The sequence below is a fragment of the Apis cerana genome, linkage group LG13 (genome assembly GCF_029169275.1).
Source record: "Apis cerana isolate GH-2021 linkage group LG13, AcerK_1.0, whole genome shotgun sequence".
Lineage (NCBI taxonomy): Eukaryota > Metazoa > Arthropoda > Insecta > Hymenoptera > Apidae > Apis > Apis cerana.
The window spans coordinates 6,287,746-6,307,701 of NC_083864.1; the positions used below are offsets into that span (position 1 = coordinate 6,287,746).

Sequence of the window (19,956 nt, forward strand, 5' to 3'; positions counted from 1 at the left end):
CTTCTCTCGACACGATTCGATAAAAGGCTTCCATCGAACGTTCGTAGGAGGAGAAGTGGAGATCGCGACGATCCGTTAGAAAAACGTCTCGTTAAGTTAACGAGGCGTCCACGAAGCATGGCGCGGCCGGTATAAAAATTACCCGACCTTTTTTCTCCACGCGCTCGCACATTCGACGACGATCCGTTTCCAGGATGAGGAAACCCGCTCTCCGCGTGAAATACGCGACGTCGAATCGATGGGAACGTCGCGCGCATCCGTATTAAAGCGGACCTTTTCTCTCTTCGAATCCAAGCCCCGGGCTCCGTTCCTCTTTCGGTTGGCAACCTTTAAAAAAACGGCTCTTCCCTCGGGCCAGACGTTCTCACTTTCGATCGATTGCACGCGAATCGAGACAGAGATCCGTGCGAACGGAAACTGATAGAACAAGTAGCTTGATTTTTCACGCATGAAAAATTTAATCAAACAAATCATTTCTAAGAAAGATCATTACGTCAAGAAACAACGAATATTTTCATTCGCCGCGCTTGTGTCTCTCCGATCGAGAGAACAGCGTGTAAAAATGAATTTCTAAATAATAATGCGACAGATACGAATTTCGATCGAAAGAAAGAAAGTTGCAAAGTACTCGCGTAACACGAATGTTTGATTTAGCCGATTTGTATCATAATATTCTGGTCGAGTTTCGATGAAAAATCGGCGATGAAAGGGGGGAAAAAAGGGGTACGTGACTCACGTGATCGCATCGATTTTACGATCGTCACAATCTCGCGACGGATAACACTGGTTTACCCGATTACGCTTGAAAATTACGCAAGGAATCCGTAGCTTCAACTACGCACGTGATACGTGAACATTCCACCACCCCCTCGGCTTCCTTCCTCTCCCTTCGAGCGCGATGCATCGTGCATCGTTGCACGGTTTCACGCTTCCCAACGTATTTAGAGGCAATTTCCGGCCCGATCCATTATTCCTGGATGCGGGCAACCTCGATAAATAATAAACGGCGATAAAACGCGTCGACCGCATTCCCCGCGGTGTAAATCGTTCGAATCCTCTACTTCTTTCTTCTATTTTTTCTTTTTTTCTTTTTCGTTACGAAAAAAAATATATTCTCTCCTCTTTCAGATTTGTCTCTCGATTACTTATTTCGAGGAAATTATCCGTCGGATCGAAAGTGTGGCCTTTTCCGTGTACATCTGTGTAAATCTCGAGGATGATTTTGTACTTCGATCGAACGAAATTTCCACCACTATGCGTTCTATGAATATTCTGTGATCCACTTGTGGAATGGAAAGATCGACGACGTACGGCGTGATTATCAATTTGAAATATTGGAAAGGGTAGAGATTTCGGTCTGAAATCATACACGAAGCGGAAGTAATGGGCTAAGCTAAAGATTAAGTTTGTCCGAGTCGAAGGGAATAAAAGATAGGATGGATATAAGATAATAATTTGTGCACGATTTGTATAGATGGATGTTTCCGACTTACCGTTCCTCGAAAATCGGTAAAATCAAAATCGATTTTAGGTTAAGGATACTTACGCTCGAAACGCGAACGAGAAAAGAAGGAACTGAAATAAATGGGCGTGAACTGAACGCAGCACAGTTTCTCTCCTTTCTAAACATATTTTATTGTAATCGTATTGGCAAGTTGGATGGCTTACATGCTAAGAATGGCAAAATAAAAACGTATTGAACATAAAGTAGTAACATAGTATGTGTAAAGGAAGGAAGGAAGAAAGGAAGGAAGGAAGGAAGGAAGGAAGGAAGGGGAAACAAAAAATTATAAAAAAAAAAAAGAAGAAAAAAAAAGAAAGATAAAATAATAATCAGATCAGATTTAAGAAATTTGGGGAAATTCGTTGGAACGATCAGGTAGATAAATAGACTAATAGATTGGTATTTACAAGGCATTAAAGAAAAAAAAAAAAGAAAGAAAGGAGAGGAAAGAATTGGGAAGACAAGACAAGATATAGGATTTTCAGGGGAAAAGAAAACAGGATATATCTGACATACTGGCTCGTTCACGTTATAGCAAGACTGCCTCTGTCTCAATGGCGAGAAACGTGGGCGAAAAAAAAAAATCGATGGGCGAAGAAAAATACAACGAAAGATAAAAGAAAAATAAAAAAATCCAAAAGGACGAAGGAAAAGAATATATTCGTGAAGCGTGAAGCGTTTTCCTTCTATGCACGTTTTTTTCTTTTTTTTCCCCCCCCCCTCTCCCCTTTTCTTTTAATGCCCACGAAATAACGCGATCTCGTTTTCCTTGTTTCTTTTTTTTTTCCTCGATTCCCTGCCAGGAGACAGATGTACATCATTCTTTTCTAAACACGATCTAGCGAAGCTAATAATAATGAAATGATAATGACAATAATAATAATAACATTAATATTAAATGACGGTAATAAAAAAAACGTAACGTAACAATATTGAAGCACCTTAATGATAGTTAACCGTTAAGTAAAGAACGAGGTGGCGTTGCGTCTCGATGACGGGGCCCATGATGATCGCTAATTCTCTCACTCTCTTTCTCTCTCTCTCTCTCTCTCCCCTCCTCCCCTCTTTCTCTCTCTCACACACACTCTCTCACTCTCTCATAACCATTCTCTCTATCATTATTTCTCGTTTTTTCTTTTACTCCCTTTTTCTTCCCACCACTTTTCGAAACTCTTCGCTCTTACGGATATGCTCGAAATTCTCGCAAATTTTTACAACATTTTATTTTTCTTTCCGACAATGTTCGTCCGCATTTTTCCTTCTTTTCTTTTCCTTTCTTTCTTTTTTCAATCTCTTTTCTTCTTCCACTTCTTCTTTTCCTCTCTTCTTATTTCTCTTTCTGCACGATCAATATGCAAATTACGCCGATAGCTAGCGTTTACGATTAATGGGAGAATCGCGCCGGTTCAGCAAGGCGACGATAACGATATAACAAGCAAATCGATAATACGCTCCGCAGACAAAACGTGGTGTGGTTTCACCCTGGCCCCCGTATGTCGATGATATTCAAAATTAATAAACGGCGAAAGAAAAAGAAAAAGAAAAAAAAAAAAAAAAAAGAAACACGAGAATTATCCGTCTCATGGAGGAAAATCGTGATGGAAAATGGATCCGGATGTATCCGCGGGATAAAAATCGTTAAAAAAAGAAAGGATCGAGATCGAGATCGTGGCCGTGTACGCAGGAATATGAAAATTAAGCCAAATTTTTCGTTTCAACGAAAGCGTGGCTATAATTAAATTAATTATAACGATGAACTTTTGAACGACAATGACGCTTAAAGATTGAACGTTTCGCTCGTCGTTCCCATCAAAAGTTCCCTCCGTGAGAATGGCGAATTTAAAATTTTATGGAGATTTTGTAAGAAACGGTGGAAACCTGTCACGATCGATCATTTCTCTATCATCATTGTATTGTTTCGAAAAATATGTTGAAATTTGATCACGCCGTACGTCGAGAATTGCACGCTCATTGGTTTCGTCACGCGACCGTGTTCCTCTTCCTCAGATCCGACGATGAGTTACAAAATAAGTTAAGAGTTTATGGTTTTTTTTTTTTCCTTTTTTTCTATCACTAGAAAGAGACTCTATTATATAATATATAATATAATAATTATACGTCTATGGTTACGACGCGTCCCTGATTATGTTCTCTGTAAAATATCACGTAGATAGGTATATTTTATATTTTTCCTCTTTTCTTCTCACTTTCTAATAATATATATAATTATATGCATATAATATAATAATAGGAGGCCATCCGAACGTATTTTTTTCTTCTTCTTCTTCTTCTTCTTCTTCTTACACGGTCATCTCGCATTCTAGTCTTCTTTCTCACTTTAACATTCTTCCTTCTCTGTCACACCTTTAAAAAATCTCTACATTTTCACCTGGCTTGCACGCGGTGTAACATCGTGTATCACGCATTAACGCATTCACGCGAAAAAAAAATGTATTTTTTTTCCTCGATTTCTCTCTCGTTCTGTCGTACGATCATCTCTTTCATTCTTCTCTCTCTCTCTCTCTCTCTCTCTCCCTCTCCCTCTCTCTCTCTCTCTCTCTCTCTCTCTATGCAGCAGTAAAATCACTAACCGGTATATATCGACGAGTCAACGCGTAAAAACGACTGTAAGTACAACGTATTGCATTGTGATTTTGGAATTCAGCACTGTCGCACGCGGAATAGTCGAGCATGGCACGCTTGGCAGTGAAATAGTATTTCTTGTCCATTTTCAGCGAGAAAAATGCGGCTCGAGTGCGCGTTCTATGTCGATATTACATTATATATCGTAAAACTGAGGTAGCTCCATTGTAATCTCCGACCAGATACAAGTCGTTCTTTTTTTCCCATCTTTTTCCATCTTTTCCGCTCAAAGTAATCAGAGAAGAATTCTATCATTTGTGTGTTCTATATATTTGTGATTCGAGTGCTAATGACTTCGAACATCCTCGACATTGTAGAGATATTTTTTCTAATAAAAAGAAAAAAAAAAAAGAACATTGAATTCTGCGAATATAATCTATATCGACTTGCATCGGAAAAAGCAACGGTGGATAACACCGTTTGATCTATCTCGACTCAAGTTTCCATTACCGCCACAATTTCGAAGATGTTTCGAATGTATCTCTAGCGATCTCTGGATAGAAGAAATTTAATAAAAAAATAATAATAATAATAATAACAATATCCTACTATGGCTATTTCATTCGATTTACCTAAGTCTGTGTGTGTATTCGTACAGAAACGAAATAGTTTGAGCAGTGTTCGCAATCCTCGCATCGAAACGCGACCGGCGATTCATCCTCTATCTCGTTATCACTTAGAAACGTAAATCTTCGAATTATTTTGAGCAGTCTGTCTAAAATATAATTTCCACATCGAAACGCGACCGACGTTCGACGAAATTCTTTCTACACCTTTTTTTCTTCTTCTTCTTCTTTATTATTGTATTGTTCCATTGCCGGCTCGACTGTTCCGCGGAAGGAGGCAAATCCTTATAATCTATATAATCCGTGGAGGCTATATTATCCCGCGCTTCTGACTATGTGTATATAAACGTTGTGTATACATAATTATTATATTATAATAATATACTCGCTATGCGGAGATGCAATGGTTTCGTCGAGATGACGAATTACTCGCCCCCGAACGTCATCGTAAAAAGTAACGTTACTTTATATGCTTTAGGTAATCATGAGCGTGAATATAGCGCGAGAAGAAGACTGATATTTAATTAATTATGGAGGTAGCTGTGGTGATTTTTCACAAACATTTCTTTTTTCCCTTATTTTTTTTTTCTTTTTTTCTTTTTAATAAATTCCCTCTGCCTGTCTAATAATCGCATAATCACGTACGTGGCTCGCGAAACAAATTCGAGCCGTGCGATTCGTCGCGACAACGTGTGATGACGAAATAATTTGTATGAAGATGCATCAAGTCGGATACAATATAATATAATGTAATCGTGTAATATAGTTCGTTTATGGCCTTTCTTTTTTCGCGAATGGAACGGCTCCAATCGATTTCACGGGGCACATTCGCTGCAGATTCACAGACACGCGGTGTGCACACGCCTTGCCACTTGCCAGAGTAAAATCTCGTAACAAACAAGAAACAAATAAACAAACGAAACAAAACAGAATAGACGCTGGCTCGCGAATCATCCGAGCGTCCGTTTAACGCATAAAGAATCAAACCTGTAGTAGTAGTAGTAGTAGCAGTAGTAGTAGTAGTAGTAGTAGTAGTAGTAGTAGTAGTAGTAGTAATAGTAGTAGTAGTAGTAGTAGTAGTAGTAGTAGTAGTAGTAGTAGTAGTAGTAGTAGTAGTAGTAGTAATAGTAGTAGTAGTAGTAGTAGTAGTAGTAGTAGTAGTAGTAGTAATAGTAGTAGTAATAGTAGTAGTAGTAGTAGTAGTAGTAGCAGTAGTAGTAGCAGTAGTAGTAGTAGTAGTAGTAGCAGTAGCAGTAGGAGTAGCAGTAGTAGTAGTAGTAGTAGTAGTAGTAATAGTAGTAGTAGTAGTAGTAATAGTAGTAACAGTAGTAGTAGTGGTAGTAGTAGTAGTAGTAGTAGTGGTAGTAGTAGTAGTAGTAGCAGTAGCAGTAGTAGTTTCTATAAGTAATAGTATCACGGCCTGGTTGCTTCAGATTTCCTGAGTTTGTTATTACATTTACAACAATGCATCATGTAATCGTGTCAATTTTTCAGAGTACCTGAGGTGGTAGATCGCTCCCTTGCGAAATTTTTAAGTTTCGAGAGAAAAAGAAAAAGAAAAAACTGATTCTCCCTTGTCACGTCCTCCCTCTCCCCTCGACTTCGATCATCAATGATTGAATTGCGTGATCAAAAATTTAACGCACGACAGAACAACATTCGCCAGTCCTGTATATCTTGTAATATAATTTAAGAAGAAGAAGAAGAAGAAAAAAAAGGAACGAACGGAACGAAGATTCGATCGATATTAAGCAGGGCGATATTTAATTATAATTATTCGTATAATTATTCGCAAATCTTTTTCGAAAAGACACGGTTCGCGGTTCGACAATGCTCTCAAGTTTACATTGCTCTCGCTCGAGCCACGAAGATATCCTCTATAGCCAGGATATCCGAAAGCCGAAAGACTTTGCCGGATTCCCTTTATTCCGGTAGGCAAGAGAATTTCAGAGACGGTTTATTTGCATTTCCCCCCCTAAGAACTCGAACGAAACGTTCCCGACTGGCGAACTATTCGCGAAAGGTTTAGCCGCGTTTACGGCGTCGTTAATCCGACTTTATAATCACCGTAAAGCCACGCGGAGACGAGTGCACTCGCACGATTCGGCATTTACGAGCGCCGGCACGCTCGCCGTTTATTATTGTCGATACCGAGAGAGCCGCGGCGGCTCGCCGATACGGAAGACGAGTGTTCTGTCGTGCGTTCACCACCTTTTCTTTCATACTTCTTTTTCTTATTTTCTTCGACCAAGAATCATCGGGTAGCCAAGAATATTTCATCCGCTCCTCTTCGTTTTCGATTCGTTTCGCGATATTTTCACGCGATCAAAAGTGTTTGCTTGTTGCGAGCCAGTTTGTTCTTTTTTTCTTTCTTTCTTCTATTTTATTTTTTGTTTTAATTTTTTCATTTTCTTTTTTACCTTTTTTTTCCCAATTTAATCCATCCGTTAGAAAAGGGGAGCGTTTTCCACGATTACGTTCACACGATTGTCTCTCTAACAACTATTGCAATACTGTAGTTGGTGATTATTTTATTCCAAATGACTATTGCGAACTACGTTCAACGGACTATTTTTTTTCAATACCGGGGATACACCCGACTGAAGGGTGAGATGACGGGGTGCTGGCGCGATAAAGGGGATCGTTCGTGTAAAAATATTTTAATATGTATATGTACATTTCGTATATACATACAATATATTTCTGATTGTGTATATATATATATTTATATAGATATAATTATTTATATGTATATATAGCTATATAAATACTGTCGTAGAAAACTATGATCTGCAGGGAGGGTATCGTGAATATCTGTCACTTTAAAGGGATAGACGAACGCACCCCGCCAACCCTTTTAACTATAATGTTTGCTTACGTGCCTGTACGTAAACGTGTGTGTATGTGTATATCTGTGTGTGTATTTATGTATGCATACGCATTTGCAGCGTTCGATAAATCTGTACATGTGTCAGTGTACATATATAAATATATATTTCAATGTGTACGTGTTTCTATATAACGTACATTATCGCGACGATTGATCGAAATCGACGCTTGTATCTGTACAGTTAAAGAAAAAAAAAAAAAAAAAAAGAAGAAGAAGAAAAACAAAAAATTGACAAAAGATTAAAAGAAAAGCGAAGAAGAAAGTCTATCGACGAGATCACTTGTGTTTGGGTTCATCAACTTTTCCACGCGACTACGATCAACGCGTGTACGATTTGTTGATCGTCATGGAGGATTATTGAAATAATTAAGGGGAGACGCTTTCTGTGCAATTTTTCTCCGGTGAAGAAATAGCGAAAGAATAATGACAACGAAAACGAATGGAAGAAAAAAAAAAGATGAAAAAGATTAAAAGGAAAAAGAAAGTCTTAAACCTCGTCGTGTTTGATTAATTATTCACAATGGCACAAAGGAAAAAAAAACGATCAAACCCTATTTTCCACTTTCCTCCCTTCTTCGTTCTGATCCGGACAGACAGTTGTCACAAACGCGTATAACGATACCTAGAAAACCTTTTAGCTTCCTCCTTCGATCGATGTCCACGATATTTTCTTTTTTTTTTTTTTCTTATTTTCCATTATCTCTTTGTTTTCTTCTCTTTAAGATTCTTCTCCTCGACAAACATCGCGAATAAATTTGTACTCTGCGAAGAATTTCCTCTTTTTTTTTTCTTATTTATTTACTTATTATTCTTTATTTTTCTTCCTTCGGGTTCCTCCTCTTTTTTTTTTTAATTTCAATTTTTATCTTAACTCTTCTCTCGCGACACGATCGCACCTGATCCGTAATATTTATAGAGAGCTTTCTTCAAGGCAAGAAGTGGTTTCTTTGTACCGATTAGACCTGGATTCGCGTTTCGATCGATCATATTCCCGCATTTTCTCCGTTCTACAATAAAACACGTCTATCCACGAAGCTTTCCACCGTACAAATTCGCGCAGCGACGACTCGTGAATCTTTCTGCGAAGCGAACGAGCGATTAAAAATTTCATCTGTCCGTAACAAACGTTAAAAATAACACGGATCGAGAGCGCACGATAAACGGTATTATGATTCTACTATTTTTTTTTTCCTTTTTCTTTCTCTACAAAGATCTACCCGTGGCCTCTTCCCCGCGGATTCGTATACAAGTATTTCGATCGTATACAAATACTCCACCGTATGTATGTACAATATAAAGTTTTAAAAAATCGAAGAATCTCAGCGTCGAACTTCTTCAACACCCTGCCCCTTCTAATTCCCTTATCCTGATAATTCTGTGAACATTGTTTCGATACGATCAGTTCTCTCTTAATTATTGTCGCGGATAAAAAGTTTATACTCTTCGATTAGTAAGCTTAAAATCTCTCTAATAAATAAGATCTCGAGAATTCGTCGAAAGGGGGTTGGTTTTCGACGCTGCTCATCAAAAAGTTTGCTCGTCTCGCGCTCGATCCACGATCGATCGGTTTCTTTTTTTCTCTCTCTCTTTTTTTTCCTTTTTCTTTTTTTTTTTTTTTTTTTTTTTTTTGATTTTTCGAATCTACTACTTCTTTTTTTTTCCCCTCTCTTTCTTGGACGTATCGTCTCGCGCAGAAGTACACAGCTTATATTCCGTTCGTGAACGACGTATTCCTATAGCGACAAAATCACTAAGAGTCCCTGTGTTTCATAGATAAAATGCTCTTACAGGCTAAGAAAGGGTTAGTATACTGCGAGTATTGTTTACAACCTACTAAATCTAGGCAAAAAAGAAAAAAAGAAAGAAAGAAAAAAGAAAAAAAGGAAAGAAAGAATAAAAATAGGTGTTAAAGATCTAAAAGAAGAAAAAAAAGGATTCATCTTCAGCCATAATCGATTTTCTCACTTATTCGTCATTCGTCACTCTTCCATGCACATTCGCGCAAGAAAAAAGAATTCGCGCATTAAAAAAAAAAAAAGAAGAAATGAAACAAAATAATAAGAAAGGACGAAATTAATAATTATTATAATAAAGAATATGAAAGGGAAGAAACTTTTTGTTTAAAACGCGATGCGCCACTACGTATTGCTAAATTTCTCTTTTTTTTTCCTAGACGTATCTAATTATGTGTATATTGTGTGTGTGTGTGTGTGTGTGTGTGTATATGTGTATATATATATATATATATTTATATGTATATAATATATATTCTCAAGATATACTGTAAATCAAAGTAGCTCGTGTATGCATTCAATTAGTAGGAACCATTTTAATATTATACTTCTCGAACCTGGACACGAAATCGCGCGCGCAGTTACGATCTTCGAAACTGCCTCTAACTTTTTTCTTTCTTTCCCATTTTATATATATATATATATATCTTCATCGCCACTCGTGGAACGAGAACCACGTGTGTATAATTTACGAGGATGATCGAAAAAAAAAGAAAAAGAAAAATATAAATAAAAAATAAAATTTGAAATACAATTTATCGTGAAACGAAAAATCGTTAGAGGACGAGAAGAGACGTTAACGGATTTATAAATAAAACGAGGCTAGAGAGGAGTATCGAGATGAGTCAGAGCTAACGACACGTTCAAGAATGCGGAAAGAGTCCGATCGATGCTCCATTAGGAGCAAGACGAAGTTCAAGAAAAGATGAAACAGTTCTTCCTTTCCACTCGTGGCTTCCACCTTGTTTCCTTGCGTCGCGTTTCTTCTCTCTCTCTTTTTTTTTTCTTTCGAAAAAAGAAAACACACAACAAAAAACAATACACGAGCAACTAGTCGTCTGTGAGAAGATCTCTACGGATAGAAAGAATCGTGTCGTTCCCTTCAAGAGAAAATGATCGAAATAAAGAACTTAAGTACTAAGAAAAGTCATGGCAAGCCCTTAGGGGATGATTCTCTTTTCCCATTTCGATTGATTCGACGGATTTTCTATGAAAGAATGAAAACTAGGAAAAAGGGTATAAAAAAAAAAAAAAAAAGAACGACAAGAATAAAATTAATTGATTCATCCTAGTCGAGGCCTTTTCTTTTTTTTTTTTTTTCGTAGTTTCGCGCGCTACTCGCCTAATTCCATTTTCCAGAACCGAGTAGAACGCATCGTCTCGACCATCTCTCGAATCCTAACGAGATTCTATTTTATCACGTTTTATCATATAACAATTATATCTCTTTCTGGCCGGTCAAAGAAAGCTAGCCAATTTCTTCGTTCGAACACCTAAGTTTTAGCCTAAGTTTAACCAAACGAAACGAGAATATTTCATTGATCGACACGATGAGATTACCCGGTTTCTCCGGCTTTGCATATCCCGCCTTTTTTTTTATCCCTATGATAAAACGAATAGATAATTAACAATCGTAATAATCGTCGCGATTCTAAAGCGACTCTCTTGACGAGACACGACCGTACGTAATTGATTCGCGCACGAATTCAAATCAAGCGTGGAAACATAATCTCTCTCTTTCTCGCTCTCTCTCTCTCTCTCTCTCTCTCTCTCTCGTGTGTGTATATGTGTGAGTGCACATGTGTGTACAACCATACGTGAAAAATGGTACTGTGTATGTATTTTAATGTACTTAATGCCGTGTATTCGCGTCTGTAAGTGATTGTATGTACGTTGGAAAGATGCACGCGTCTAAAAAATACAGAGGGTGCTGAACCCTAACGTTAAACACGTGTATCATTCTACTCGTTACTTTAACGCGTCCTTTTCCCTCCAATTCTTATCGTTATTCTCTTTTTTTTTTTTGTTATTCGTATTGTGTACATACGTACGTACGCGTCGTGGTATACTAACTTCTCTATAAATCTAGACAATATATATTTTTCCTCAACATTTATATATAATAATAATAATAATAATAATATAATATAATATAATAATAATAATATCTTCTCGGGAGTCGCGTTTATATACGCGACGGTCACCGTTTTCTCTTTTCTCTCTCTCTCTTTCTCCCTTTCTCCCTCTTTCTCTCAAACAGCGTTTTAGAAAATAAAAAGAATCGAACAATTGATCCTCCCTAGCATCCTCTCGTCTAAGGTTTCGTCGGGGCGACCTCTCCTTTTTTTTTCGACGAACGAATCATCGGTTCGACGAGACCGTGAAAGCGCCGGCTCGTTGGAACCGGTTGAACGACGTCTGTCGCGATATATCGATATCGTTCTTCGTATTCATAAATCATTTTTCATAAATGAGTAAAAATCATGCGAAGAATGAATAGCCATGGCGATATCATTTCTTTTTTATCATCTCCCTGATTCTGATTCTCTCTCCTCTCCCCGAAACATCATCATCGTCGTCCGTGAGATTCGTCTTGGTCTGTCCTATCACTTATCGTTTATCGTGGTTCACTGAGGTAGACAGATGGAATATTTTATACTGGGGTAAAAACTGTATACGCGCATTACATACACGTGTTTACATGATGTGTGACGGAGTATATATGTATATGTGTTCATGTGTGTTTCCATGCGTGTGTATGTATCGTAAAGCAAAAGGGAAAACGGAAATTGAACGATCCGTTTCTCCGAGTGTAGCGAAGGAGGGATTCGTTTCTCCGATTCGGAACCGGCCCGGTTTTATATAAATGTAAACGTGTGAATTATACGTGTGTGTGTGTGTCATGACTTCGTTTCATCTTCTTTCTTCATCTTTTCTTTGGAAAAACAAAAAAAAAAAAAAAGAAAAAAAACAAAAATTCTATTCTCCCGCAACGAAAAGAAAACAATGGGACAAGTCTCTACTGAGGTAGTGGATGGATTTGACTGCGAGCGAAGGGAACGCGCTTAGATCCAAGATCGGATCCAAAAAAAAAAAACGCGTCTCTCCAAAGCGCTTCCTAATAATCGGGTCACTCGTGTAACAAACTATAGTCGCAGATTGCCACCTATTCGGCTTTAACGATTTCCGGCTCCTCGTTCTCGCTGAAATCGTCCTCTTCGCCCCCCGACGACTCCCCCTCCTCCAACAATCCAACGTGCCTGTCCTGCATCGCGTCCTGGCGATCCTCGTGCACCACACCGGGCCCCCGACCCTCGTCTCGGCCGATCATGGGATAATCCTCGATCCCACGACCGCCCAACTTGTCCATGGCGCTCATGTGCGCCATCTTGGCCGCGTGCGCCGCCGCAACGGCGGCAGCTTGTTCGGGGCTGAGGCCCATCGTCGTCAAACCGGAATTCTCAGCTATAAATTGCAAATATGTGTCGAGAATGGCTGATCCCGTCGCGCTGGTGTTGTGATGACTCGGATGAAGATGGCCGGGTGGATGAAGGGGCGCCGTGTTCGGCTCGCGGCTGCCGTGCAACGTGTCCAAAGACTTGGCCGCTATCGCGGTCGTGGTCGAGTTCTTGGTGCTGCCGCCGCCGTTGTTGCCGCTGCCGCTCACCTTGGTGATCACGGTGTTGTTATTGGGCGTGGGTGATCCATACCTGAGGCTGAGCGGCAAAGTGAGATCCTCCGGATCGTCCCCGCCGCAGATGCTGCTCCCAGCCTCGGACGGGGCGCCCCCTCGTGGTATCTCGAGCCTCATATCGCCCCTTCTCGGGCCGGTGGGGCTTGCACGGGCTCGCAACTCGGCGGGACTCACCTTGACACCTGCCTTGGCCAACAGACGAGACGCCAATTCAGGGTCGAACGGGCTGGGCATCGGTAGGACCGGTAGATCCTTGGTGCTGATCCCTCGATGTTGGCGCGACATGTGCGAGTGCAACGAGTTCCTCGACTTGGCCACGGTACCGCACAGCACGCAACGATACCCCGGACAGATCGTGTGCTTATCTTCCAGGTGAGTGCGCAATGTGTGGGCGGATCGATAGATCTTACCGCATTTCGGGCAGGGGCGTGGATCTGTGGCGCGGACCCGCATCATGTCCAAGCCGCGGCGGGCCACTGAAAAAAGAAGACAAACAAAAGGGTGATGAAGGCGAGTTTCCCCAAGTGAAAGTTTCCTCTATCGTTTTTCGAGGAGCTTGCGGTGGCCGATGGTGGCGGCGCAAGTCCTAGACCGGGTAAACCACGTGGGAAGAGTAGCTAGAAAAAGTTAGATTAGAAACGAAAGAAGATAAAACTTAAAGGAAAGATTAAACTTTTTTTGTTCCGTTCTCGTTTTTAGAATCTCGTTCGCCTCGGATTCGGCTATTCGGTAAATCGAATAAAGATGGATGTCCATTGATGGATTGATCAGCCACGTCATCTTCTTTGAATACCTTTTATTGTACAAAGCATTACTTAAATAGTATATACTTTATTTCGTGTGTCTTACGTATAATCTTACGTACCCTAGTATCTGCTAAAATAGTGCGTATGATGCTCTATACATTGTCCGTGGCACGAGCTGTCGCTTGTGTGAAAGCGATTTCCATCCATTTCCATTTCCAAAAATTTGTAAAATCAAGGCGCGTTCATCGTGTCGTGTTTATTGATGAAAAGAAAAGATATATATAAAGTGAAAAAAAAAAAGAAAAAGAAAAGAAAAGAAAAAGAAAAGAAAAAAAAATAATCTCGTGATCGAGATTAATCGTTGAATAATCAATTCGTTTGAATAAAGAAATTCGTTTCTTTCTTGTGAATACCATCATCACTCGCGCAACCAACAACTCGTGCACACGCGTATATGTATTTATATTTATATATATTTATATAATTTCCTCGTAATTTATTCGCAGCGTATCCTCTAGTAACTATCGGTGTGTCGAAAAAAACTTAACCTGTCTGGGATATATTCTTCTATCTAGAGAATACTGACGAAAAAACAGAAGATTGTAGAAAAATAAGGCTAGGCGCTGTTCGAATCGACTCGTTCATCGTGTTCTGTTCGTCGATCGTTTTTCAAATGTTCGCTTATATACGTTATACATATGTTATTACATATGTTCGTCTGTTGTTTAATATATATATATATATAATATATATAATATTTTTTTTCTCTACGCGTGTGAATTTACGTGTAAATATAAGTATTAATTAATTATTCGTATTGCGGCGCGTTTCTTCGGATAACGATTACGGAAGCATCGCAAAACTAATCTCGTCCAACTTTTTATTTTTATTCGTTTACCTATCTTTATTTTTATTTTCTCGCGCGTAAAATCTTCGGATTCCAATTTTCGTATCGTTTCGATTTTTCAGCTGTTACGATTACAAGATCGACTAACGTTCCGCTCGTAATCTAAAGAAATTCTCGACTCGTGTTTTACGCTCATTTCTTAAAAACTACGCTCGTTAACGTAAGGCTGGCTTACTCAGCTTTAGAGGAACATTGTTTTCTCTTGTTTAAGATTACGTTAACCTAACCGTTATTACATTATCGTAGTCGTATAATCAACGTCGATTTTATTAATACACGATCTCTATTGGTGTGACTACCGTTTTATCCATTCTTATTACTTTTTTATTTATTTATTTATTTACTTTTTTTTTTATTAATCAGGCTCTACTAGAAATACTGTTTCGTACATTTTCTTTTTATACAAAATCAACTCTTTCTCTCTCTCTTTCTATATATATATAGATTTACTCTTTTTATATATATATATATACTCTCTCTATTTATTTATATTTATATATATTTATATATATATAATATATTCCTTCTTTCTTTCTTATGTATATATATATATATATAATAATAATAATAATAATAATAATTATAATAATAATAATAATAATAATAATAATATTAATATTAATATTAATATTAATAATAATAATCTCCCGAATATTTACAAAATGTGCGCTTCTCGTTTAATTGTCAGGAAGAGAGGTGGGTGCTTGTGCGACAATTGTCTCAATAATAAAGCACTAAAAAGGGGACCGATCATCGTAGGCGCGCAGACTCGTCCCGAAATCATTTCTTAACCCTCCTCCCCTCCTCCTCCTCCCCAAGATGTTATACTTACATTCAACCAGATCGCAATATCGTGTATACAATACCTTCGAACTCTTTATAGACTCTGGCACGCGAGACATTTTTCCTTGAAACGCGCCCTCCACCCTCTGAGACTACCAAGACACGTGTATATGCAATCGATAAACGGCGAAACTTTTATATTGGGGATGTAAAAAAAAAAAAAGAAAGAAAGAAAGAAAGAAAGAAAAAAAAAGAAAAAAAGCGAGCATACGAAAGAAGAGAATACGAGATTGGAGAAAAAGAACAAACAAGCTCGAAGCAAGAAAGACAAAGAGAGAGATTAAAAGAACGAAAAAATAGGGGGGGAAAAATAAGTAGAGAAAACCCGATAAGAGAGAAAAAAAAAAAAGAGAAGAAAAAAAATGGCTACGCGAGTCTAAGGTAACCCGGATAATATTATCCATCGGCCTGTTTATCAGACGTAAGTCCATCTGAGCGTCTTTATCTGATCCCATTGTACCGGATGCTTCAAACGCATGTGATTCCTCACGCTGTTGGGATGAGAGAATGTTTTCGCGCACGAGGCAACGGGACAGGTTGGCGAGTCGCGCGGATAATGATGCTCCAAGTGAGCCCTCATCGTGCTGATGTCCTGCAACGTCCTACAACAAAGGGGACACCTGTAACCGTGCTGTTGATGATGATCGCGTATCATCTTCTGTTGCCTGTAGTCAGCCGGGCTCCGTTGATACTTGGTCGTGGTGGTGTTGGTGGTCGACGCGGTGGTCGTCGACTGGTCTTGCTGTTGCTGTTGCTGCTGCTGCTGCTGGTCGTCTTCCTGTAGCGCCTGATGATGATGATGGTGAGGAGGAGGAACGGATAGTGGATGATGATGACGATGCCGATGATGTTGCTGGTGATGGCTGTGGTGGTGGTGGTAAGCCGCGCCCTCTGCCTCATCGAGCCCGTGATCTGCAACCACCACCACACCAACGTTACCACCAGCCACCACCACCATAAACTCAAACCCAACCCCTAATAAAAACAGAGAGTACCAAAGCGCGCGAATACGCGTTCCACCCGGCCCTACACCCACCCGCAACATCCCCATTGATTCATGCGGAATATCTAGAGAGGAGGTTACATTTCCCGCAAATGGTTACCGGTTACCGGTTTATATATATATATATATATCTGACGGATCGCTAATTGCTCTCTCTCTGCTCGATATCGCGCGCAATTGGCAGACAGAGGACTCCATGGAATTCGTGCAATCATCGCGTAAATCGAATACTGCTACGGCAGAGATGCTTGAACGTGTCCAGGCAGAATCTCACGTGCCAGATTATTAGGGGGGGGGGGCGGGACCGTTCGATTCTCTCTGCGAATGTACTGTGTGGTATATTTGTATGCGTGGGGTGGCTGAGCACGGACGCTTCTCCGGATATTACATTTCCAAGGATAAGAACTGGACACGCGTTTTGGCTCGAAGGTGGCGGAGGTGTGTAAGCGTGTGTTCTTTGTTTATAACTCGGAAAATACCTCATTTCCATTGCGCAAACGATCGAGCGAATATCATCGTGCATCACTCGATCAGTAGATATTTCGTGCCATGCGATTATTCTTTTCTTACTTTCTTGCCGGAAATCTACTATTACGGATATCTTCTATGTATGTACCTTGTCTTTCGTGATAAATATGATATCGTAATCTCTCTGGAACGTTGCCTCGGTTACAATCACATAAAACCATCCAAGTCCTCTTTCGCGAACGAAATTCCCGATCGCTGCTGCCTCGGCTAATCCTCTCGTTTAAACTCTATAGAAAATAGGAATATCTAAATGCGATCTCGATGATACAGGATACTAGCGGGCCATGCTTCGAACGTCACGCGTTTCGAACCATATATAAATAGTTTAATAGGCATAACCTGATTCACCCAGTTTCCTCCAATATCCCACCCCTCGTAAAAATAACGCGACGATAATTCTATCAAATCCAATCGACCTCGAATAATTTCCATCGCGAATGTGGATACACCGATTCATTCCAATTCGAAAATAACCCGACCGAGAATCCGGCTTCGTTTCGACACCGAACAAGGCTATCCTGTATCGGCGAGAGGCGCGAGGGAACGACGCTCGACTTCATCTGGTCGCGGATCGTTTCTCATGGGTGGTGTTCGACGACGACGACGACGACGACGTGGGGATGGCGGAGCACGAGGAGGATTGTACTCATGGCAACGAGGAGGACGAAGAGGGCGACTGATGCTGTTGCTGATTAGGATTGTTCAAGTTTGGCCGTTGGTGTATCCCGTGCGCCTGAAGCTGATGATTGATCAGGTAATGCTTGGTCTTGCACCGTTTCCCGCACACGTTGCACTGCGGCCACGTCTCCGGGGGCGGCCAATTCGAGTGGACATTTTTCACGTGTTGTCGAAGGTTGCTCGGTGACGAGTAGCTTCTGCCGCAGTAACGGCAGAGAGGCCTAGCATCGTCGTGGCGCAGTGCCGTGTAGAGTCTCGCGAAATTCTCCACGGCTGCCGTAGTTTCGTTGGCGGCCGCAGCCACCGCCGCCAACGCGGCTTCCTCCCTCTTCGGCATCACCGATCCTACAACCAGGACGTGCCCGTCAGTTGATTCTGTCTGTCTTTCTCTCTCTTTCGTTTCTTTCTTTTTCTCTTTTCATATCCCTTCCTCTCCCTCTCTCTCTCTCTCTCTCTCTCTCTGTTTCTTCCTTTATCTTACTTACATACTCATTCGCTCGCTCATTTTTTCTCCATCATTCCCCATCTCTTACTCTCCCTTGCACTCACGATTTATTTCTCTCCGTCGTTCATTCCTTCTTTTTCTAACTGCCGCCCGCCACATTTACTCTTCTCTCTTTCTCTTCACGTACACAATCGTACACAAGTCGCTCCTTCTTATGTACATTCACACACGTTGCCTCTCTCTCTCTCTCTCTCTCTCTGCACCGACACACACCCACGCAGGAGTCACACACGCGTGACCAGCCTCTCACACGAGTTCCTTTCCTTTTTCTTACTCACTCCTCTCTCTCTCTCTCTCTCTCTCTCACTCTCTGCCGTTTTCTCACTTTCTCTCTCGGTCATGCTCCGCACCCTCGGGCCACACGCTATCGTATCCGATCGATCTATCCTCTTCCTCTCTCTCTTTCTCTCCCTCTCTTTTTCACCGCCACGTGCACACAGGTTGCACTCCATGCACACGCATTCTCATACCTGGACACACACGCACGCAGGCTACTCTCGTACTCTCAGGGCATGCCCGGTTGTAGGATGTTTGGTGTGTTGTTGTTGTTGTTGATTGTTGTTGTTGTTGTTGTTGTACTTGTTGATGTCGTTGATGATGTCGTAGCCGTCAACCATTGACGCTTTCAACAAAAATTCTATATTTCGATTATCACGATCATCGTGCAGAATCGCACACGTCTTTCGATCCCATCCCTTGAGATTCTCAAAATGTTTCGTCGATCATTCCCTTTCCTTTGTTCTCGATTATCGTTTCTTTTCAAATTCGATCCGCGGTAATGCCCGCGGGAAACGGTCACCGATGGAAATCCCATCCTGGTCGCGCTTCTTTGACAGAAGCTTGGATGATGGAAGATAGAAGTCGCCACCTTCGTCCTCTTGCATTTCAAGCTCTCGGCGCCACAGAGAGAGAGAGAGAGAGAGAGAGAGGCAGAGAAAAGAGTAGAGAAAAGAAAAAGAGAGACAAGAGAGTCAGACAAAGAGAGAAAAAACAAAAAGTAATAAAAAATTCAGAGAGAAGAGAGTTTCAGATGTAAGAAGAAGATAAGCGAAGACGAAGGACAAGAGGGGTGGAGTCGTTAGAGACGAAAGGATGGGGGAGAGAGAGAGAGAGAAAGAGAATATACGAAGAAAGGAGAAGACAGTGAAGAGATAGACAGATAGAGAGAGAGAGAGAGAGCAAACTACGTAAGAACCCTCGTATTGATCCACCCTCTACGCCTCGTTACGACTATCTTTCCTACGAATCTCTAAGCAAAAGGCCTCTCCCACTTTCGTGCACGTCTCATTACGTAAAAGGGGAAGGATGTGCAGGCACGGCGTGACAGGTATCCGCCTTCGAAATCGTCTTCCATAAAGCTCGCTGCTGCCATCCTCTCGATCCCGCCCCCACCTCTACCATCGCGCTGAATAATATTTGAACGAATTCGCCAAGAATTATTCGAAGCCGCGTTTAATTTACGACAATGTTAATGCGTTTGTCCCGCGACAAATCCAATCAAACAGAAAGGGGATAAGGATTAATTTTTGCCCTACCGTGAAATATATAACCCGGATATAAGGAGCCGTGAACGGGTAAAAAGCGGCCTTTATGGTAGCTGCATAAAGGGAATGCGGCACGCCGCCTTCTGATTTACAGTCGGGACGAGCCGATTTG

General features: G+C 40.7%; 1 protein-coding gene across 12 annotated transcripts in view; it reads right to left on the minus strand.

The window, feature by feature from the left end:
* Positions 1–1,616: 1,616 nt before the first annotated feature.
* The window catches only part of LOC107996185 (protein abrupt), a 69,205-nt gene continuing 50,865 nt past the window's right edge, over positions 1,617–19,956 (minus strand). For 7 of the 12 annotated variants that reach the window (XM_017054112.3, XM_017054111.3, XM_017054110.3 and 4 more), the window contains one exon: positions 1,617–13,566. In XM_017054112.3, coding sequence (XP_016909601.2) covers positions 12,563–13,566 — 1,004 coding nt within the window. In that variant the 3' untranslated portion in view covers positions 1,617–12,562. Of the gene's footprint in view, positions 13,567–13,871; positions 16,499–16,525; positions 18,141–19,956 lie in introns of those variants that run through there. The other 5 variants (XM_062083902.1, XM_062083901.1, XR_009832394.1 and 2 more) reach the window with 4 other exon arrangements.